Here is a 23649-nt window from a genome sequence, read left to right as displayed (position 1 = left end):
TTTGTGTTACTTTCTTTCTGTTTAGGGAGCTGGTGAGACAGTGTCACATTATATGGACCAGGCTGGCCTCACACATACTTCTGCCTCCTGAATCCTGGGATTAAAAGCATGTGCCACCATGCCTGGCTGTTTTTGAAGTGGGATCTGGAGATCCACCTCAGGTCTTTATGCTGGCGGCTCAAGCATTTTACCAACTGAGCCTTCTCCTCAGCCTTAATATTAGTATATTTTTATTTGACAGTTTCTGTGTTCTAATTTTTAACCATTAACTCATTACCCACCTCCTCCTGCTAAAATATTAACCTTGTGAGAGAAGACACCTTGCTATATTTTCTTGTTCATTGCTATTTCCATCTGTTAGTATTTTATTATATAAAACTAAAGTTACTTTAAACCATTCCCTTTACTTGACATACAAGAGATATCTTGTTCAATTTTTCAGTCTCTAGCAGCCAAAAATGCATGGGACCCAGTAGCTTCTCAAAATTGTTGAAAAGGAAGAGTTGATAAAGTGTCATTTTGTGCCCCCCCCTTTCAGTAAATGATTCTTTTGTCTCGTTTTTTTTTTAATTCTTTCTTTTCTCTCTCTCTCTCTTTCTCTCTCCTTTCTTTTCTTTTCTTTTCTTTTCTTTTCTTTTCTTCTTTCTTGTGCCCCAGCACTACCCAATTAGATACCCACATTTCAGGATACTCTCCCGTAGCCATTGCAGTTGTATACCCAGAGAGTTCCAACACAGCCAGGGCTACTCAGAGAAATCCTGTCGCAGAAAAAAAAAAAGGAAAGGAAAAAGAACATTGCTTGGTATGCACCAGGCTCTAAATTTGATTCTTTATTTTATCAGTTAAGTGTAGGTATTTCTCATTATGATTGTAGTTGTCTGTTTCTTCATGTATTTATGTTAAACTTTGCCTATGTATTAGATATCTTTATTTCCTTGCAGCTATTCAAAAACAATTTTATTTGTATGGGTGTTTGGCCTGTGTTTATATTTTTGTACCACTTGTTTGCTGTTCTGCAGAGTCTAGAAGAGGGTGTCTGATCCCTTGGCCTGGAGTTACAGATAGTTGTGAACTGCTGTGTATTGCTTGGAATCAAACTCAGGTCCTCTGGAAGAGCAGCCAGTGCTCTTCACTGCTGAACCAATTCAAGGCTCTTTTCTGTAAATGTGATCTGTCTGATTTTAGCATATCTAAACCATTATGTGGTCTAAATATTTCTGCTTATATACAATCAACTTTTTGTTAATATATTTCTTGGCCAGTATAATGTGGTTGGAGTTTTTCTTCATGTATTATATAAATCTTTCTTTAAAGAAACCACTCCATTTTATTTGTTTGTTCATTCATTTATTTATTTATGTGACTATTTTTTTTTTATTTTTTATTTATTTTTTTTTATCCCCAGCCTCTGGTGATTCCATTCTATTCTCTGGTTTTATGACATCAGCTTTTGTGAATTGCCTATAAAATAAAATAATTTGTAAAATAAATTCATGAAATCTTAACAATCCTTTTCACTGTCACTATATGTAATGTTAACTTCTATAAATATATTCCAGATTACATTGCATTATCTTGTTAGTGTTTATTACTTTTATATTTTCCTACATGAATAACTAGTTATTATGTGACTATTGATTAATTGATTGAAACAGTCTGTCATGTGGCCCAGGCTGACCTTGAACTAGCTATATAGTCTTAGGATGAACTTCAATTTCTGATCCTCCTGCTTCTCCCATATTCTAGGATTCTAGCTATTTGTCACCACGCTTGGTTCTGTGCCTGCCTTTTATTTACTTATTTTTCATTATGCTGGGATTGAACCCCCGGTCTCATGCATGCTAGGCAAGTGCTCTACCACTGAGCTATATCCCCAGCTCTCTGTGGCTGTGCTTTTGGTTTTTTGAAGTTTCATCATGTATTTTCTTACATTTTTTTTCTTCTTGGTCTTGACTCTGGGGTTTTGGAATCTGTGGGTTGGTGTGCTTCCTTAGTTGTGAATAGTTATTGTCTATCATCCCTGCTCTGTGCTGTTCTGCATTAGCTCCCTTGCCGCTTGACTTCATACTGTTTATTCTTTTGTCTGTTTATTCATCTTTGTAGATTATTTCTTTTTGCTGCTCAGTTCCAGATTGTTTCATTGTCTCTCATTTGCTGTTAGCTGTATTGAATTCTTAATTTTTGTTACTGCTTCTGTTTGTCTCTGTGAGGTCTTGGGCTCAACACCAGGACCATGCTGTACACCAAGCACATGCTCTACTGTGAACTATCTCTATCCTGAGCATGCTACTGTTTTTTTTTTTTTTTTTTTTTTTTTTTTTTTTTTTTTTTTCGAGACAGGTTTCTCTGTGGTTTTGGAGCCTGTCCTGGAACTAGCTTTTGTAGACCAGGCTGGTCTCGAACTCACAGAGATCTGCCTACCTCTGCCTCTGCCTCTGCCTCTGCCTCTGCCTCTGCCTCTGCCTCTGCCTCTGCCTCTGCCTCTGCCTCTGCCTCTGCCTCTGCCTCCCGAGTGCTGGGATTAAAGGCGTGCGCCACCACCACCCGGCCTACTGCTTTTTTTTTTTAAGGCTCTCTGCTGTTTCTTTTTTTCTTTGAAGCTTTCTTTATTTATTCATTCTTTTTATTTATTAAAGATTTAAAATTTTTATGTGTATGAATGTTTTGCCCATGTATATGTGTGTGAACCCTGTGTGTACCTTGTGGTCCATGTCAGAAGAGGTTGTCCAGTCCCTTGGCACACGGGTTATGGATGGTGGTAAGCCATAATGTGGGTACTGGAAACTGACTCTGAGTCCTCTGCAAGAGCAACAAATGCTCTTAACTGCTGAGATGTCTCTCCCGGCCCTTTTATTTTTGAAAATCTTTATTGTGATTCTGGAGGTTGAACCACAGGTCTTTCTCAGCAAGTATTTTACCACTGAACTCTTATTTTCTCTACATCTTCTACATGATTTTATAGTCTGTTAACTTATTAGCATCTGAGGTTTTAATCAATTTGTTTCTTCCATTGATTTTCTTAGTTTTTTGTGGTTTTATTTCATTTACTTAGTTTTCTAGTGAGGTACTCAGTGTTAATGAAAAATTATTTGTGGCTGTGAAGATACAGTTGTTCTTTGAGGAAGAATTTTTTTAAGATTTATTTTATTTATTTAGTCTTAGTAGGTTAGTTTTCTTTTTTCATTTTGGTTCTTTTTTTTTAATTGATTTTTATTGAGCTCTACATTTTTCTCTTCTCCCTTTCTTACCTCTCCCGTCCCCCTTCAACCCTTCCCCAAGGTTCCCACGCTCCCAGTTTACTCAGGAGATCTTGTCTTTTTATACTTTCTACTTCCCATGTAGATTAGATCTATGTAAGTCTCTCTTAGTGTCCTCATTGTTGTCTAAGTTCTCTGGGATTATGGTTTGTAGGCTGGTTTTCTTTGCTTTATATTTAAAAACCACCTATGAGTGAGTACATGTGATAATTGTCTTTCTGTGTCTGGGTTACCCCACTCAAAATAATGTTTTCTAGCTCCATCCATTTTCCTACAAATTTCAAGATGTCATGTCATTTTTTTTTTTTCTGTGTAGTACTCCATTGTTTAAATGTACCACATTTCCTTATCCATTCTTTGGTCAAGGGGCATTTAGGTTGCTTCCAGGTCTGGCTATGACAAACAAAGCTGCTATGAACATAGTTGAGCACGTGTCCTTGTGGCACGATTGAACATCCTTTGGATATGTACCCAAAAGTGGTATTACTGGGTTTTGAGGAAGGTTGTTTCCTAATTTTCTGAGAAATCGCCACACTGACATCCAAAGGGGTTGTACCAGCTTGCATTCCCACCAGCAGTGCAGAAGTGTTCCCTTTTCCCCACAACCTCTCCAGCATAAGTTGTCATCAGTGTTTTTGATTTTGGCCATTCTTACATGTGTTAAGATGGAATCTCGGAGTTGTTTTGATTTGCATTTCTCTGATGACTAAGGATGTTGAACATTTCCTTAAGTGTCTTTCAGCCATTTTAGATTCCTCTGTTGAGAGTTCTCTGTTTAGGTCTGTACTCCATTTTTTTTTATTGGATTATGTGATTTTTGGTGTCCAATTTCTTGAGTTCTTTGTATATTTTGGAGATAGACCTCTGTCTGATGTGGGGTTAGTGAAGATCTTTTCCCATTGAGTAGGCTGCCGTTTTGTCTTGTTGACCGTGTCCTTTGCTTTACAGAAGCGTTTCAGTTTCAGGAGGTCCCATTTATTAATTGTTTCTCTCAGTGTCTGGCTGCTGGAGTTATATATAGGAAGTGGTTCCCTGTGCCAATGCATTCAAGTGTACTTCCCACTTTCTCTTCTATAACATTCAATGTGGCTGGCTTTATCTTGAGGTCTTTGATCCATTTGGACTAGAGTTTTGTGCATGGTGATAGATATGGGTCTATTTTTACTCTTCTACATGTTGATATCTGTTATGCCAGCACCATTTGTTAAATATGCTTTCTTTTTTCCATTTGATATTTTTTGCTTCTTTATCAAAGATCAGGTGTTCTAAGATGTGTGGATTAATATCCGGGTCTTCTATTCAGTTCCATTGGTCCTCTTGTCTGTTCTTATGCCAATACCAGGCTATTTTCAGTACTGTAGCTCTGTAGTAGAGTTTGAAGTCGGGTTCTGATGCCTCCAAAAGTTCTTTTATTGTTCAGGATTGTTTTGGCTATCCTGGGTCTTTTGCTTTTCCATATGGAGTTGAGTACTGTTCTCTTGAGGTCTTTGAAGAATTTTGCTGGGATTTTGATGGGCATTGCGTTGAATCTGTAGATTGCTTAGATTTATTTATTATGTGTATAGTGTTCTGCCTACAGGCCAGAAGAGGGCACCAGATCTCATTACAGATGGTTGTGAGCCACCATGTGGGTACTCGGAATTGAACTCGGGACTTCTGGAAGAGCAGCCAGCGCTCTTAACCCCTCCCTTAGCCATCTTTCCACTCCCAAGGAAGAATTTTTATTTGCTTCTTAGAAAGCTTACCTTTCTGATTCAACTTTTATCAAATTTATGGCCTATATTTGTTTGGTTTGTTTATTTTGGTTTCTTTTGTTGTTTCAGCTTTCAAAAAATTGATTTGAATTGTCTTAACATTTTCTAAGTCCCAATCTCCAGCATTGCTAAGGCAACTTCTTTGCAGCCACTTGAGGGTAGAAGGAAGAGAGTTTTCTCTTGGTTCACTCTTAAGAGTGTAGTTGAGTGCATTGGAGGCCACCTTGTCGTGGAAATGGAGAGTGTGCTTCTTGTTGAGTTTTCTGCCTGGGTGAACTTTGGTTCAGTGGCTACTTGACATCAGGTTGCTCTGGAGATGGGAAATGAGTGTCTGCAAGTATCCTTGAGTCCATATATGACTTTGATATTACTCGTGATGTGCTCTTAGATTTTGTCCTAGCAGATCCTATATGTTTTATCAAATCTTTGATGTTTTTATGTTATTTATCCTGCCCTTTTAAAAAATGTCTGTTTTGACACAAGGTCTCACTGTGCACCCCTTACTGTCTGGCCAGGACCGTGGTGTGGAGGAAAGGCGCAGCCCAGCCTTGTTTGTGTGCATTTCCGTAGTGCACTTAGCTGTGCCATTGTCTGTGCTGTCTGAGGGACGCTTATCCAAGCATTTTAGCCTGCCTTTATCCAGAAAGCTTTAAAGACTTTAGACCCTGGCAAGTCTTTGTTGAGTGGAGGGCAGGATGGTTGACTTGGTAAGCATGCTATAGTGACACCCATAATCACAGTATTCGAGAGCACCAGCCCAAGCTGCTGTAGTGGTAGGGTAGGAGTGTTGTTGGTCTTGAGGAGGACTAGTTACTTGTAGATTAGAAGGCTAAATGTAATTGTCATTAGCATTTGATAAATTTGTTTACTTTTACTTTCTATAATGAATAGTTAAATAGCCAGGCATTGTGGTGTGCAGCTGTGGTCGTCAGTACTTGTGAAGTTGAAGCAAAGAGGGTCAGTGTTGGAGGATAAATAACCAGACCCTGTCATAAAAATTAAAGGACAGGAGAGATGACAGAGCAGTTAAGAGTACTTGTTGCTCTTACAGAAAACCCAGGTTTGATTTCCAGCCCTCACACAGGGGCTCAACCATCTGTAGCCCTGTAACTCCAGGGAACCCAACAGGCATGTATTTATGCACATACAAGTTTGCAGACAAAACATTCATATATATAAAATAAATCTAAAAATTTGTTTAAAAGTCAGAGTAAGATAAAATTAGATGTGGATTAAAATACATGCTATTATAACTTAGAAATTGTTCCTGGTAAAGTGTGCGTGCGTGCGTGTGTGTGTGTGTGTGTGTGTGTGTGTGTGTGTGTATGTTTATACACAAATTGTATTGTAAAGTCCCTTAACAAAACAGCCCTTTCTAGAACTGGGGCCTGGCAGTTCAGCTTCTCTGGGGGCTGAGACAAAATTATAAATTCCAGGCCCACCCTGGCTACAGAGCAAGCTGATGACCTGTGTACCCCATTTAGTGAAACTCTGTCTCAAAAAAACATAAAAATGATGTGGGGTGCTGGTGCACGCCTTTAATCTTAGCACTTGGGAGACGGAGGCAGGTGGATCTGTGAGCTAGAGGCCAGCCTGGACTGTATAGTAAACACCAGGACAGACAAAGCTATAGCAGTGAGACCTTGTCTAAGACCCCACCCCCAAAAAAACCCCAACAACTGGAGATATACTTCACCATGTGCAGCACCATCCCCCCAAAAGGCATTTGGTGTTTTTAGACTCTAGGATATTTGTATACTAGTTTTTCTTATTCCAGTTGTATTTATTCAATGTCCTATAACTATTTGTATTTAATAAGAAATGGCTCTATTTAATTTCTTTTAACAGGTAGGTTTTGAGATAGGGTTTCTCTGTGTAACAACCCTGGCTGTCCTGCAACTCTCTGTAGACCAGACTGACATTGAACTCACAGAAATCCATCTGCCTCTGCTTTCCAAGTGTTGGAATTAAAGGCATGTGCCACCACGGCCAGCAGTTAATTTCTTTGTATATATTTCTGTGTAATTCCTAAGTCAAAGCATATTTTAAAAGATCAGGCATTGGTGGTGCACTCCTCTATTCCTAGCCCTTGGGAAGCAGAGATCCAGGTAGATCTCTGAGACTTTGTGACCATTTTGGTTTTTATAGCAAGTTCCAGGATAGCCAGGGCTACATAAGGAGATTGTGTGTGTGTGTGTGTGTGTGTGTGTGTGTGTGTGTGTGTAAATATATGTTTATTTATGTAAAGTTCTAGAAGATTATTAGCAGTTTGAGTTTCTTAATTTTGGCATAGCCACCTACTGTTGAATTTTGTCAACACAGTCTTTCCAGTGAGAAAAATACCTTGATTTAACTTTGATTTTTTTAACTAGGGATATTAAACATTTTTCATATGTTGAATGGTTGTTTCAGTTACTCTCATAATGAGTTTCTGTGTCTTTTGCTGATCTATAGGACTATTTGCTTTTTCTTATTCTTAGGAGGATATTCTAAGATTCCTACCTCAGTGTCATGTATGTTGTAAATGTGTTTGCAAATTTGTAATTTAAGTTTATGTTGTCTTTCCATTCAACTATGTGTCTTTTCTCTATTATTTTATACATTCTAAATTATTCATTGATATTCTTATAAAAGCACACATGCATGCTGTGTCCTCTGGTGTAAAAGTCTTTTTTACTACTTACAGCAGCATTTGCTTATGTTTCTTGTTACAGTTTTTATATGTAATAGAAAATAGGAAGTTACTGTCTCTCTTTTCCAGATAACTTCAAAAATAGTGTGCCAGTCTTACAAATACATTCCCTTTACTGTGAAATATGCTTTAATCACAAATTATGTATCCATATTATGTGGATTTGTTTCTGAGTTCGTTGTTCTTGCAGATAAAACTTTTAAAAATATATAAATGAGAAGTAAATTGGTAAATTTTTTGAGACAAGTCATCACCCATATAACTCAAGCTGACTGAGCTCAGTGATCCTCATGGTGCATTTTGCAAGTGTTGGGATTACAGGAATGTCGTTAGGAAACGGGTTTTGTAGTAAATTTTGATATCTAGTGAGTTTTCCCCTAATATTCTTTATTAAAAATTATGTGACTTATTTTTATGTAAGCCCTTAATATAACCTAAAAGCCAGTGAGAATATTTCCCTCCCCTCCAAGGCATAGAACAAAATAAATAAAAACTCTACTAGTTTTAGAGAAATTTGAAATTGGTGCATTTTTGTATTCAGGAACTAGGACACCATCATTTAGATTGTCTTTTGTTTTTTGAGAAAGAATCCATATACCTTGGCTAACCTGGAACTTACTATGTAAACCAGGCTGGCTGTGAACTCACAGAGATCTGCTTGCCTCAGCTTCCCAGTGCTGAGATTAAAGGCGTGGCTCATTGGACCAGTTTAGATTGTTTTATATTCACCTGTGAAACTGTTTACTTTTTTCATAGTCAGTATTTTACATGTTTTTTGATGTTTTATTATTTTGAATTTGGTTTTCTTCTATTACTTGCTGATGGTACTTGACAGTGGATGTGTAGCTATGCTGTTGCCTTTTTTTGAACCGTCTTTTATTTGTCTCTCTTACTGAAGTTTTTTGACTGATTTGTTTGGTTTCCTTTTTGAATAATTATGTCATCCAAAATGAGACTTTTAAATATTTTCCAGTGTTTATATCACATTGACTAAATTTTCTGTATTATGTGTATTACTCTTCCCCTTTCCCAACTTTAATAAAGGGTCTCTACTAATATTTTTAGTGATTTTCAAGAAAATACTCATTTAGGTATTAAAATGGGATACTTCTGGTTTTTTTTAAACATTGCCTGACAATGTACAGATTGATTTTATGATCCAAAAGAATCCTAATTTTTTTCTTCTATCATCAGTGTAATGAATAAATTATTTTAGATTTGCTAATGTTTAACCATGAATTTCTGGCATAAACCATATATACTTGTGGCATGTTTTTCCTTTACTATCCTAGCTTGCTCTGCTTGCTTTTAGTTTAGATACTGAGAGTAGAATTCAGAGTGTAATAAACTCTTGTCTGTAAAGCCATGCAGCAGTTATTTCAGTTCTTCGTTTACTTAAACATATCCTGTGTGAGGTTGAGAGTATTGTGAAGGTGACTTACTGAACAACACAAAGTAATCTGCATCTTCGGGGTTATGTAAAATTGAATTATTAGAATATCTTTTTCATCATCTGAGTAAGGTATTTACTCAGGTTTGAACAATGCAGTGACCATGCTATTATAGTCTGTTTTCAGAGCTGTTTTTGTGTTTTGAATCATACATTTTTATGATATCCATTCTAACTTGTTGTATGTTTTGTAAGCATTCTGGTTATCTTTCTCACGTCATTTGTGTGTTTTCTTTACTGTTTTTCAGCGTCGAGTAGAACAGCCCCTGTATGGTTTAGATGGCAGTGCTGTGAAGGAGGCCTCAGAAGAGCAGTCTGCTCTGCCAACCCTCATGTCAGTGATGCTAGCAAAACCTCGCCTTGACACAGAGCAGTTAGCACCACGGGGAGCTGGCCTCTGTTTCACCTTCGTCTCTGTGAGTAGAAGGCTGCATGATTAAAAATGTTTACTCTTTGGGATTTCTTGATGAAGCTGGATTATTTTAATAGGATGATGTTTTTTGTTCTTTAATCGTTTAAAATACTTTCAATTAAAAATTATTTAGATATGCTTTTTAAATTATGTGTGTCCCTTTTGGTGGGTATACATGTGAGAGCGAGTACCCAGAGTCCAGAGAGAATGTCAGATCCCCTGGAACTTGAGTTCTGGGTGGTTGTGAGCCATCCATCATGAGGACTAAGAACTACATTTGAGTCCTCTAAAGAGCAGTCCAGCTCTTCAGCTGTTGAGCAGTCTCCAGCTCTTCTTCATCACTTCTTAAAGCAGTACTTCACTTAGTCCCTGTGACTGAAGCTCTTAGGAGAGGCTGCTTTTGTCAAAGGCTTGAGTGTACAGTGGGAAGGAAAATGTGATCTTAGGTTGACAAAAAAGTAACGAGAATACAGATTCCATTTCAGACAAAATTTCATCTAATTAGAAAGCACCAATCTCCACCTAACACTTGTGCAAACTAGTATTTGAGTATTTTATTCTGTAGGCAGGCACTCTTCTGAAGAGAGCATCCCTGTATATGTGGGCCGTCTACTCACCTGCCTTCTCACTTTGTAAAAGGAATGTTCTGTTCACTCATTTCAACTTGGCCTATGAATATATGTGTGTGTCTCCATATGTGTATGTGTACTAGTGTTCTGATGTGCACAGAGTCCAACGGTGAGGGATGCATCAGATCCTTGCAGCCTATCTGGTGTGTGTCCTGGGAATTAAACTCGGGTCTTCTGAAGAGTATCAAGTGCTCTTAACTGCTTCGCCATCTATCCAGCCCCCTTTTCTCTTTTTAAACAATATGTATTTAGACTGATATTTAGTTGATAGAGTGTTTGCCCAGCATCCGTGATACCCAGGTTTAGTTCCCAGCACCACATAAAATTGGGCATAGTCACAGTGCCAGAGAGGTAGAAGCAAGAGAACCAGAAGCTGAAGGTTATCTTTGACTGTATAGTTAGTTTGAGGCAAGCCTGGGCTATATGAGAACCCTGTCTCTAGAAGAGAGAGAAAGAGACAGAGACAGAGAGACAGAAAGAAGAATTCAAATGGTATAAAATCTTGTAATTTGTCATAATGTAATTTGAATCAAAATTTTCTATTTTTCTTAGTTTCTGTGTCTTGTCAACTGCCTGTTTTTGCCAAGGAAGGTATAAACGTACAAAATGATGCTATTTTTTTTTTTTTTTTTTGAGACAGGCTCTCACATAGTAGCCTTGGCAGGCCTCAAACTTGAGGCAATCCTGCTTTAGCCTTTTGGGTGCTGAAGTTACAGGTGTGTGCCTCCTGTGGAATATTGAGTGAGACCACCCTGTCTCTCAAAAAAGAAGTTACCAGGGCTGGAGAGATGGCTCAGTGGTTAAGAGCATTGCCTGCTCTTCCAAAGGTCTTGAGTTCAATTCCCAGCAACCACATGGTGGCTCACAGCCATCTGTAAAGAGGTCTGGTGCCCTCTTCTGGCCTTCAGGCATACAGACAGAATATTGTATACATAATAAATAAATAAATATTTAAAAAAAAGTTACCACCAATCCCATTTTTGCCTCATGTCCGTTTTCTGTAGTAAAAATCCCTGATTCTCTGTTTTGTGGAGTATGTCATAGCTGTTAACCCACATGCAACTCTATTTGGAAAGGTAATGGAAGTGTTCAGTATCTTTTGTTTGTTTGTTTTTGTTTTAAGTTATAAATGTTTTGCCTGGGTGTTAATTGTGTACCATGTGAATGCTACGTGTATATACCATATACATGCCTGGTAATCATGGGGCCAGAAATAAGTGTTGCAGATGGTTGTGACCTACTCATTGTGGGTCCAGAGACCAACCTGTGTCCTGTAAGAGCAGCCAGTGAGTGCTCTTAACCATAGAGCCATCTCTGCAGCCTTGTTGGATGTCTTAAGGAAAGGAAATAAAAATAATTTAAAAATTTGGATCAGGGAATCATAAATTACATAAATCATAAACTACTTCTTGAAAGCTTGCTTGGAAGTTCTAGGAGAGGAAAGGAATACAGTATCTTATCAGTCATTGTTCCAATCTTTAGGTCACATGTGTTTCCTAAGTCTCCCTAGGATAAGCTATACTGTCTCTACAGAAAAGGGTTCTCATTCCTTGGATGATTAAACAACTCTGAAAAAAATTTTAGTATTTTTCTATTCTTGAGGCAAAGTTCCAATAGTGCTAAGAAAGTATTCCATGACATCAAGGCAGTCTGATTAAGAAGTCCGTCATACAGCTGATGGCCAGGGCTGTAGAGGGCTAGAGGGTAACATAAAATCCTTGCTGTGAGAATGCAATCACTCAGTGGTTGTGTGTGTGTGTGTGTGTGTGTGTTTAATTCAATTCCACTGTCTATCATTCAAAGATCTCTATTAGATTTTTATTGTAGGTCTGACTTTCCTGTCCTTTTTTCTTTTGTATGTGTGGGGCATATGTTCATGTATGGATGCATGTATGGAGACCAAAGGTCAACATTAGAGTAGCTCCACTCTACTAAGTGAGATAAGAACTTTCACTGAATTTATCAATTGGGTAGACTTGTTGGCTAGTGCGATGCCCATCTCCACCTACCCCTCACTGCTTGGATTATAAATACCAATGTGTGCTACTATGCCGGCTTTTTACATGAGAGCTCATCTAGTTTTTCATTAAAACCTGTCACCTGTATACAGAAGATTTTTAAGTTTCTGTCTGCAAGTCTCTGCCCTGAATTCCAGACCTGTACAGTCACCTGCCTCCAGTCATCTCCTTTTTCTGTCCAGTAAGTGTATCAGATGTCCGTGTCCACAGCTGAACTCATTCTGATTCTTCTTCACTCAGCACTTATTTCTTCTACAGTTTTACACATCTCAGAATTGTCTGCTTTTTCTTCTATTACTGGCTGAAAATGTTTATTCTTATCTCTTTATATTGTACCTGACATCCAGAGCACTAAACCTTACTGATTTAGAGATATGCTCTGAATTCCTCTACTTAATTCTGTCCACACTTCCACTGTAGCTGAAGTCTGTATCTCTCATTGAGACTTTGTCCTGACTCCTGCTTCTGTGTTTGTTCCTTTTAATTTTTCTCAGTGGCAAATAGAGGTAGTATTGGAATCCAAGTCCATTTGTGGCATCTCTGTATTAAAAGTCCTTAAAATGGCCCTGCATGGCTTGCTTGCCCCCTCTCCCATCTCTTCCTATTCTCTGCTTTTCTAACCAGGTCATGTGTATTTTTTTAAATAATACTTTATTAATGCTTTTTTATTGCATTATTTTTCAAGTACTACGGGCCTTATTATTTAAAGCCTTTGCACTCTGGGGTGGAGTGTGGTTGTAAAACAGTCTTACATATCCCAGGTTGCTGCAGGAAAATCCTTCAGCCAGGAGCCTTTAAGTTACACACCCACTTGGGCGTGGCCTTTTATACTATAAATGCCCTTATAAAGCATGCTCCCCTCTCTTCAGGCTGCTGGATTCCCTGTTCTAACAGAGGACTGTGATCTGTGAGTCTATCCATAAATAAATAACCCTTTATTTACTTATTTATATATTTATTCAATTCTGAGATAGTGTGGGATTTCTTTTTAGTATCTCTCTTCAACAGGTTAGCTTTAAACTTACTGTGTAGCCAAGACTAGCCTTAAATTCCTGATCCTCCTGCCTCCGCCTCTGGAATGATAGAATTACAGGTCTGCACCACTATACCTGGCTTATACTTGCTCTTGCTTTAACATTCTTCCCTAAGACATAGGTGTGTCTCCTGTTCTCACAGTTTTCTGATCTCTGTTTAAATGAACTCTTCTAGAGAGACCCAGCCTGACTACAACTCTTGGGCCCTGCGTTGGTTTACTCCTTAGGCACATCATTACCTTAGCTGTAGTATAATATACTCTGAATAACTCATTCCTCCCTGGAATGTAAGCTGTCAGGTCAGAACTGTTGATTCTTCATAACAGATTGGTTAAATGAATTATAATACATTCATATGTTGGAATGCTATACAGTTAATAAGAGAAATTATATTTATCCTAACAGTGAAAACTACATGTTCGTAAAAATAACAGATGGCAGAAAATCAAGAGTTCATCTTTTGTTTTTTGTGTTGGTTGGAATTGAATCATGCCTCATCTTTTTGGGTGACATTTTGGGGGGCTGTTGACATAGGGTTTATCATACAGTTCTTGCTGTTTTGAAACTCACTGAATAGACCAGTCTTGTTTCTCACAGAGATCCACCTGCTTCTCCCTCTGGGACTTAAGGTGTGTGCTACCATACCTGACTATGCCTCATCTTGTTAGGCAAACACTCGTTCACTGAACAATATTCTAAACCCAAAGAGGGATCTTTTTTTTTTTTTAACTTTATTTTATGTGCATTGATGGGAAGGTGTCAGATCTGGAACTGGAATTACAGACAGTTGTGAGCTGCCATGTAGGTGCTGGGAATTCAACTTGGATCCTCTGGAAGTATACAATCTTCTAAATTGTAAAAATACTATATTTGCACAATTCACAAGACTTAAATTAGTGGGAGAAATGCAAGTCTTTCTTTTAAGCTCCCTGAGGAGGTAGCCACTGCTGACAGATTGTATTTTTGATTTTCTGAATTGTGTTTAGATTTTCACTTTTGTTTCAAATAATGTATCTTATATAATCAATCTTTATTTACTTACTTATTTTGGTTCTTTTTCGAGACAAGTTTCTGTCCTGGAGCCCACTCTATAGACCAGGCTGGCCTCAGACTCAGAGACCTACCTGCTACTGTCTCCCAAGTGCTGGGATTAAAGGTGTGTGCCACTACCTCCAAGTAAAGATGTATTTATATTCCGTGTGTTTTGCCTGCATGTATATCTGTGTACCACATACATGCAGTGTCTGCAGCAGACAAAAGAGGGCATTGGTTCCCCTGGAAATGGAGTTAAAGATGATTGTGGGCTGCCATCTCGGTGTTAGGAATTGAACCCAGGTCCTGTGGAAGAGCAGAGGACTTAACCAACAAGCCAGCTCTCTAGCCCTTAATGAGTCTTTAAAAAGGTCCATTTTCCCTGTTATGAAGAATACATCTAACATAACCATATCATTCGCTCAGCCTTTTCAGATGCTCTTACATTATTTGTATAAATTTGTCATTTTAGCTTTAACTGAGACTCTTCTGTTGTATAGTAAAACTTGAAAACAACTAGGGAATATACAATATTGCGATGTTTCATTGTTGGGCATTGCAGAAGTCTAATGATTTTATTGACTTCACCTAGAGAAACAGTTTTAGTCGCTGGATATGTTTCCGTTGTTTAAATACTTCTTTATTCTTTGTCTGTTTATGTATGCATGTCCATATGAGGATATGAAAGGCTGAGGTTGATGTGGGAAAGTCTTTCTTGACTACTTTGCTTTTTTAATTTTTGTTTGTTTTTGAGGCAAGGTCTGTCAAAAGGCTGAGCCTGTGAGCCTCCAGTATCCACCTGTTTCTGCCCCTAGCAATGGGGTTGCAGACATGTTCCACTTAACTTCATCTTCATGCTTGCTATGCAAGCACTCTCTCCACTGAACCATCTCTCCAACCTTTTAAAATTCTAAACACTAAGCTATGTTTATTTGAAAGCTCTTTTAAAACTATGTATGTGTTTGCTCTGTTACAAATATTTGTTTATGTGTAGATATGCTTGTGTGTGTGTTTGTATGTGTGTGTGCATACATGGGTACAACTGCTGCACCTAGGTGTTTTTGTTTTCCTCTCTCCCTCCTCGTTTCTTTATGCCACACTGATGTGGGAGTGTCATATATCAATCTATTGATTTCATTGGTTAAGTAATAAACAAACTGCTTGGGCTCATAGCTTAGAACAGGTGGGTGGAGTAAACAGAACAGAATGCTGGGAAGAAGATGAAGTGAGGACGCAGCCCCGCCGCTCCTAATATAACAGAACGGCACCCAACGCTCCTATTACTACACCACACACTTCACTGAGGAATCCAATCCCACACTACCCTTCTCCTTGACATTTTTGTCATTTCCTTTGAGACAGGGTTTCTCTGTGTGGCCCTGGCTGTCCTGAAACTCACTCTGTAGACCAGACTGGCCTCAAACTCACAGAGCCATCTGCCCCTGCCTCCAGTGCTGGGATTAGAGTTGTGCACCACCACCTGGTATCGTTTTAAATTTTAATAAAAGAGGGGACTTGGAGAGATGACTCAAGGGTTAAGAGTACTGACTGCTATTCCAGAGGTCCTTGAGTTCAGTTCCCAGAAAGCACAATAGTGATTCACAGGATCTGATGCTCTCTTTTGGCTTGCAGGTAATACATGCAGAATACATAGATATAAATTTTAATAAAATAGATAGTTTCATATTATAAAGTCCAAATCTATCCACTTATTGATATTTTTTTGTAATTATTTCCTATAGAAATCAGCAGCAAACTTCTGTAACATTTCTGTACACGCAGAATTTTCATCTTTACTACCATTTCTGGAAAATTCACTCCGAGAAATTGTAAAGATAGCAAAAAGTGTAGATCAGGCTCTTGAGCTTAGACCTTGGAACTTGGAACACAGCCAAAGGTGACCTTGAATTCGCAGTCTTCCCCTTCCTAAGTGCTGCACTTATAGGTGTGCGGCACTGTTCCTGGCTTATACAGATGTCCTTAAAGTTCAATTTTTTTTTAATACTAGGAATCTAAATTAGGGTTTTATATGTACTCAACAAGTTTTAGTTGCCAATTTTATTTTTAAATTGTGTATAGTTTTGTGTGTGTGTGGTATATGTATATGTTTGTGCATATGTGTAAAAAGTATAAGTGCATATGGAGGCCAGAAATAAACATTGGATGTTTTACTATTTAACTTTCCACTTTATTTTTTTGAGACAGGGTCTCTGAACGTAGAGTTTTGCAATTGGCTAGACTGGCTGTTGAGTGATTTCTAGGGATCTGAATTAAGTGAGCACTTTACCAGTTGAACCAACCCCTTCAGTGCTCCATTTTAGTTTTGTAAAGATTTATCTTCATTTTGAATTATGTATATATGTGTATATGTGGGGTATGTATATATGCGTACAGGTCCCTGGAGGCTAGAGGTGTCAAGTGTCCTGAAGCTGGAGTTATAGGTGGTAATAAGTTCCCCAATGTGGGTGCTGAGAACCCAGTTCACACTCTCTAGAAGAGCACACTGCTGAACCATCTCTTAAGCATTAATTTTTAAAACAAACATTTAATTTTTTAAGGTAGGAAATTGGCTTAGTATTCCCTTCTATAACTATAAATTTAGATCAAGCTGGTCTGGAATTCATGGCCTCTAGCCTCAGCATACTGAGGAATTGTAATAGCCTAGTGAATTTATTTTTATTGTATTATCATGTATGCATGTATGTGTGTGCTGGAATTGACCCCAAGTCTTGGCACATGCTAAGCATATGCTATACAGTTGAACTCTTATTTCCAGTCCTGGCTTTATGACTTTTCATGGATGATCATTAGTAATTGTAACTATCATTTTTGGTGTCCTGTTGACATTAGCTTTATTCTTTGATTAGTTGATGTGGATTTGGATTGTTTCTAGTTTTGGCTCTTAGAAATTATATTGTTATGAGCATTCATGTAGAAGTTGCTTCTGTATAGATAGCTTGTTTTCATTTCCTTAAGTATATGCTGAGGGGTAAGATCACTGGGTCATTTGGTAAATACTTTGGAGGAACTGACAGACTTACCCACAGCAGGTGTACCATTTCACATTCCTGTCAGTAAGATATTTTACTCTTCTACGTACTTGTTATCAGTACTTGTTAACTTTTTTTTTCTTAGCTATCCTGCTAAGTGTAAATATTTCATTGAGGTTTTCGTTTACATCTCATAAATAATAAATACTGTGCTTTATTTGGTTATTAGTCATTTATGTATATTTGGACAAATATGTATTGGATTCCATTGCTCTTTAAAAAAATATTTATTTGTGGGGGGGTATGGGAGTTTGTACTCATGGAAGACAGTTTAGGGAATTCTAGTTTCTTCTTCTACTGTGTTTATTTTGAGGATGGACCTTATGTATTCAGGCTTGGTGACAAGCACCTTTGCCCAATGAAGCATCTCACCAGCCCTCCATTGCCCCCCTTCCCTTTAAAATTAGGTTATCTTTATTGTTGAAATATAAGGGTTCTGAGGCTGGAGAGATGGCTCAGAGGTTAAAAGCACTGGCTGTTTTTGCAGAGGTCCTGAGTTTAATTTCCAGCAGCCACATGGTGGCTCACAACCATCTGTAGTAAGATCTGGTACCCTCTTCTGGCTTATAGGCATACATGCAGGCAGAACAATGCATACATAATTAATAAATAAATAAACAAAATATTTTTTTAAAAAGAAATACAAGGATTTTATACATAATCTAGTTGAAGACTCTTATCAAATACCTTTCAGATACCTTTTCACTGGTGTCCTCTTTCTTTTTTGGTGCTCTAAATTGAACCCAGAACTTCTTCATGCATACAAGTCATACCCCTCAGTCCACCTCTAGCCCACATGGTGTCTTTTGAAGTACAGAAATTCTTAATTTAGAAAAAAAGTCCAATACTCATTTTCCCTTTTCCCTTCTGTCACTTATCCGTTTGGTTATTGTTGACGGAGTTTTTCCCTGTGTCCTGGCAGCCACTCCCCAAATAACCACACAGAGACTTGATTATGTTGACCAAGCTTAAGCTTGTTTTTAGCTAGCTCTTATAACTTAAATTGGCCCGTTTCTATTAATCTATTTACTGCCCTGAGGCTTGTTTGCCTCCTGTATGTACTTCCTATCCTGCCTACTTCATGGTGTCTGCTCTAACTCCACCTTCTTCCCAGCATTCTTCTCCCTGAAAATCCTGCCTAGCTATCAGCAAGTCAGATCTTGATTAACCAGTGAGAGTAATACATATTCATATTGTACAAAAAGATTGTTCCATAGCAATTCCTTTTTTTCTAACTAAAGAGGGAGGTTTTAACTCTAACATAGTAAAAGTATATACAACAAAATTTCAATATCCATTCCATTTGTATTTGACAAATATAGAGAAAATGTGCTATTTATCTTTGTCACTCTAAAATTTTATACCTAACTTACCTTTTATCATAACTAAGGAAAACTTTAAGTCTAATTATTTAGTCTTTGACTCCATCAAAGATCCCCAGGGACATCAGATTACCTAGACAGGCTCAAAGTTCTTTCGTAATGTTGGGGCATCCAACTTGGCCTATAGGCCTATTATATCTGGCAGATTTTTCTGAAAAGCAGGAAATTTTGAAGGGCTGTCCTACCTTGTGTTGGCAAAGTTTGGCGGTTGTTTATTTTACATCCTACTAGTCCCGTTTGGAGAGTATACTGTCAGCAATTTAGGCAAGGGCAGTTTTTTACCCAGATGACTAGCTTTTGCCATAAAGAAAGCAAACTCCAAACAGAGGTTCTTCAATGCCCATCTTCTTCTTTTGAAGTAAATTGGTACTGCCAAGAGCACACTTGTCTCACTGTCATGAAAAGCTTTAGGTTATTAAACAGATTAAATGTCATATTCTGTAGGTCTTTGAAGTGTTTGAAGACCACCTATTTAAATGTATCTTTTTTTACCTTGAAAACATACCTAATATGACTACAAGTTTGATTATTATAGATGACTTACTAACCTGTACTTTTAAATTATACATTATATTTTTAAATGAGTTGCATAAGCACAGTACCCCACAAGAATACACAAGAATAAAAACATACATTCAGTATGGCAAAAATAACTTTAATTTGTATCAATAAACCAAAATCTATACTAATGTAAAATATTTTGAGATTAAATAGTTTTTTGGGGGGTTAAAATCAATTCAGTGATCTAGGCTTTATCTCATCATTTTTATATCATATCCCCCTTTTTCCTTTAGAAAGAGATCTTTGAACTTGGCTACTTTGTCTAGTTTTTGTTTTTTTTTTTCTATGACCAATAACAATTTGTAACCAAATCCCTTAGATGGTAACAAACATCCATAACCCATCTTTTGGGAATGTGGGTATTGTTTTTTCCTAAACTGCTTCCTATTGCTTGGGGGCACCAGTATTTTTGGGGCAGCCTGAGAAAATTTAGGAGAATGGTTAAGTCTTGGCTTAATAGTTTGTGAGGGTGAACCATCTCAGTCAGCAGTCTTGAAGCTGTTCTTGGTGTAGTAACTGTAACAGAAGTATTCTGAGATGTTGAATCATCTGGGCCTTCTCTTTTTATTGGTGTTGGTCAACTTTATCTGAAAATATATAAACATTTAAAGGTAACTTACGTATCTGTATTAATACAAGTATAGACTGTATTGTTTACAAGTTTGCTGAAGATGATTTTTCATTTTATGTTTGAACAGGTAAAATATACGTTAATGTATTTTGTAGGTTTTTTTTTTTTTTTTTTTTTTTTAGGTTTATTTCCTTATGTCTGTTGTCAGGATTTTTCAGGGGGTCTTCCCCGATCAAGCCTGAGCCATATCAACCTCGAATGAATTCACAGCCTCTCCTGTGGAAATAAAACCTTAACCTTTACCCCAAAGCAACATATCTTTTGACTTCCATTTTAAAGTTAAGATATTTTTAAAATATGTAGGTTGGATTCATCTATCAGTTTTTGTAATCAAATGTCTCAGCAGTTATCACTCACTCATTAGCAGTCAAAAAATTTAAAGACAACATAATAACATATAGGATCCAGACTCCCTGTGGTTTTCCATCTTTGGGTGGTGGTGGTGGTGGTGGTGGTGGTGGTGGTGGTGGTGGTGGTGGTGTGTGCGCGCGCAATTCTCCTTTTCTAAGGACTTCATTATTTTTAAACTATTTTCAAATCTATGACTACATACACCTTTCTTCTTTTCTCTCCCAAACCTATGTGTATTTTTAAACAAACTGTAGTCCGTTTAGAGTTTTTTCTGTCTGGATCTGTCTTTACTGAACATCTGTATTAGTTTTTCAATTGCATAAGTTGAATCTTAAGCAGCTATATCAGCCTCTGCCAGTGCAGCTTACCTTAGTGCATGGCAGCTGGCTCCTTCCACAGGGGGCTGCTGGGAGATGTGCCTTGGCACTGCAGCCTGCATGAGAGACATGAGAGTAGGAAGCTGTGTGTGGCTCAGTTTTTGTGTGTTTAAGACCTTTTTAAAGGTTTTACAGGTTTTATGTGGCTGTAAGGTGCCTAATGTTTGAGTGCCACATGTAAGCAGAGTTTCTCTGTGTCTCATCAGCCACAATTATCTTTTTTTTTTAATGTATTTATTTATTTATTATGTATACACTATTCTGTCTGTATGTATGTCTGCAGGCCAGAAGAGGGCACCAGACCCCATTACAGATGGTTGTGAGCCACCATGTGGTTGCTGGGAATTGAACTCAGAACCTTTGGAAGAACAGGCAATGCTCTTAACCTCTGAGCCATCTCTCCAGCCCCCACAATTATCTTTTTGCATTCTCAAAAGCACTCAGAGACTTACTTGCTATTAATTATAAATGCTCAGCCAATAGCTCAGGGTTGTTACTAGCTAACTCTTACATTTTAAGTTAACCCTTATTTCTTAGCTACTCTCTGCCACATGGCAGAGCATGTTTATCTCTCGTTTCATCTGCATCTTGATCAAAACTCCTCAGACTTAACCCTTCTTCCCAGGGTTCTCTATGTCTTGCCTCCTAGTTACCAGCCAGTCAGTTCTTTTCTCTTTTTTTCCTTCCCTCCCTCCCTCCATCCCTCCCTCTCTCCCTCCATCCCTCCTTCTTTCTTTCCTTCCTTTTTTTGGTCAACTCTTTTCTTAAACCAGTCAGAAGGTGAAAGGTGCCTGGGCAAAGATCACATCTTCAGTGTATACAAAATGATTATTTGATGACATTTCCCACATTGGGTGCCATATGTAGAGGGACTTTTCTGTCCTGCCAGCTGCTGGCCTCAAACTCACTGAGATCTGGCTGCCTCTGCTTCCCAAGTTTTAAAAACTGTTTAAGCCTGGTGGTAGTGGCACATACCTTTAATCCTGGCAATGGGGAGGCAGAGACAGGTGGACATCTGTGAGTTCAAGGCCAGCCTGTTCTACAAAGCAAGTTCTAGTACAGGCTCCAAAGCTACAGAGAAACACTGTCTCGAAAAAGTCAAAACAAGCAAACAAACAGACAAAAAACCCACTGTGTCTAAAATGGGATTTTGTTACATTCAGTGTGTCTTTGTGAATTAGAACTAATCAAACATTTATTTTAATTTATTTATTTATTTTGGTTTTTTAAGACAGGGTTTCTCAGCTTAGCTCTGGATGCTCTGGAGCCCTGGAACTCACTCATTCATTCACCAGGCTGGTCTTGAACTTGAGAGATCTGCCTGCTTCTGCTACCTAAGTGCTGGGATTAAAGGTGTGCACCACCATCTACTCTTGTCATTGAGAGCAATTAGTGTGGATGGACACATCCCCCAGTTCTAATGGCCTTATTAACTAGCTTGGTAACCTAGGTTTCCTTGTCTGTAAAATAAAAATAACAATCACCAATTTATAGGAATTTGTGTGTATGTTTGTATGTGTACACATGTACATGTGTGAGTGCTTGTGGAGGCCAGAAATTGACATTGGATATTGTTCCTTGATTGCTTCTCTACCTTAATTTTTTTTTAAGGTAAAAGGAGTAGGAGGTTGGGAAGGATGAGGAGGAGGAAGGAAAATGTCAATTTCTTTCCATAATTTCTTGTTTTGTTTTTTTTCTCTTTTGGCATTTTTAGATAAGGTTTCTCTGTATAGCCCTGACTGTCCTGGATCTCACTTTGTAGACCAAACTGGCTTCAAACCCAGAGATCCTCCTGCCTCTCTCTCCCAGCTGCTGGGATTAAAGGCATGTGCTACCACTGCCCACCTCTTCCCATAATTTCTATATTTTTTATTACTGTTCCTAATACTGTGTTAGATATGGCTACCATCTACTGAGCAAACACTTTACGCTGAATGATTCACCGAACCTAGAACTCACTAACTGGCTAGACTAATGTCTCTTTCCCTGCCCCTTAGTGCAAGGATCACATACTACCACCATGTTCGCTCAGCTTTTCTACAGGGAGATGTGATCTGAACCGTAGTCCTTATATGCTTGCATGGCAGGCACACGCACTTCACCAACTGAGTCATCTTCTGAGCTTTTTGTACTTTTGAGACAGGTTCTTCCTATGTAGTTCTGGCCAATCTGGTACTTGTTCTGTAGATGAGGCTGGCCTTGAACTCAGAGATCTGCCAGTCTCTGCCTTCCGGAGTGCTGGGATTAATGGTGTATATGTCACCACACTCAGCCTCAGCCTTTTTTAAAATAAAGGATTTCATGTTAAATTGGCAATGTGATTGTTCAGTAGATGATATGTATCTAACACTAGTAGCAGCAGTAATAAGAGAGTATGTAGAAACTGTGGGAAGAAATTGGTATTTTCTTTTTCCCTACCTGCCTCCTTTTCTTCTTTTCTTGTGGTACTTGACATTGAACCGCAGGTCTTGTATATCCTAATTCTACTCTAGCACTTAGTGACTCTCCAAGACTCTTAAGTTTACATGCTTGGAAACACTACATTCTCTGAACTTGTAGAACTGTATTTTCATTATCTCATAATTCTAAGGATATCTAATATTTCCTGGTTATATATGCGATGAGTTATGTTTTAGGTGTCCTTGATTTAAAGAGTACTGTGAATAAATTCCTGAATTGTTGGATTATATTACACCTAAACATTTAAAAATTGCTTTGGACTGGGTTTGTGTGTCAATGGTAAAATACCTACCTACCTAGCACATGTAAGGTAGGTTTTGGTTCCTAGTACCACCAATGCAACTTCAAAAGACCCCTTTATATGTACACATGCACGTGTGCGCACGCACGTGCGCACACACACATCATTTAAAATAGAATCTGGGGAGATAACTCAGTTGATAAACAATGTTCAAGTATGAGTAATAGATGCTCAGTACCTTTGTAAAAAGCTAGGTATGTGGTACACCTAGAATCACAGAATGGGGAGGCATGGATTGGAGGACCTTCTGAAGCAGGC

At 38.1% G+C, this 23649-nt stretch overlaps 1 protein-coding gene across 7 annotated transcripts in view; it reads left to right on the top strand.

The window, feature by feature from the left end:
* Window positions 1-23649, top strand: part of Tlk2 (tousled like kinase 2) — a 97821-nt gene that overhangs the window by 27214 nt on the left and 46958 nt on the right. For all 7 annotated transcript variants that reach the window (XM_041635841.1, XM_041635838.1, XM_041635840.1 and 4 more), the window contains one exon: window positions 9402-9569. In XM_041635841.1, the coding sequence (XP_041491775.1) occupies window positions 9402-9569 (168 nt within the window). The remainder of the gene's footprint in view (window positions 1-9401; window positions 9570-23649) is intronic.

Source organism: Microtus oregoni, unplaced genomic scaffold (genome assembly GCF_018167655.1).
Source record: "Microtus oregoni isolate MIOR12 unplaced genomic scaffold, Mior012 000048F_ref0000485, whole genome shotgun sequence".
In the NCBI taxonomy this organism is placed as follows: Eukaryota; Metazoa; Chordata; class Mammalia; order Rodentia; family Cricetidae; genus Microtus; species Microtus oregoni.
This window is presented reverse-complemented; position numbering and strand designations above follow the sequence as displayed.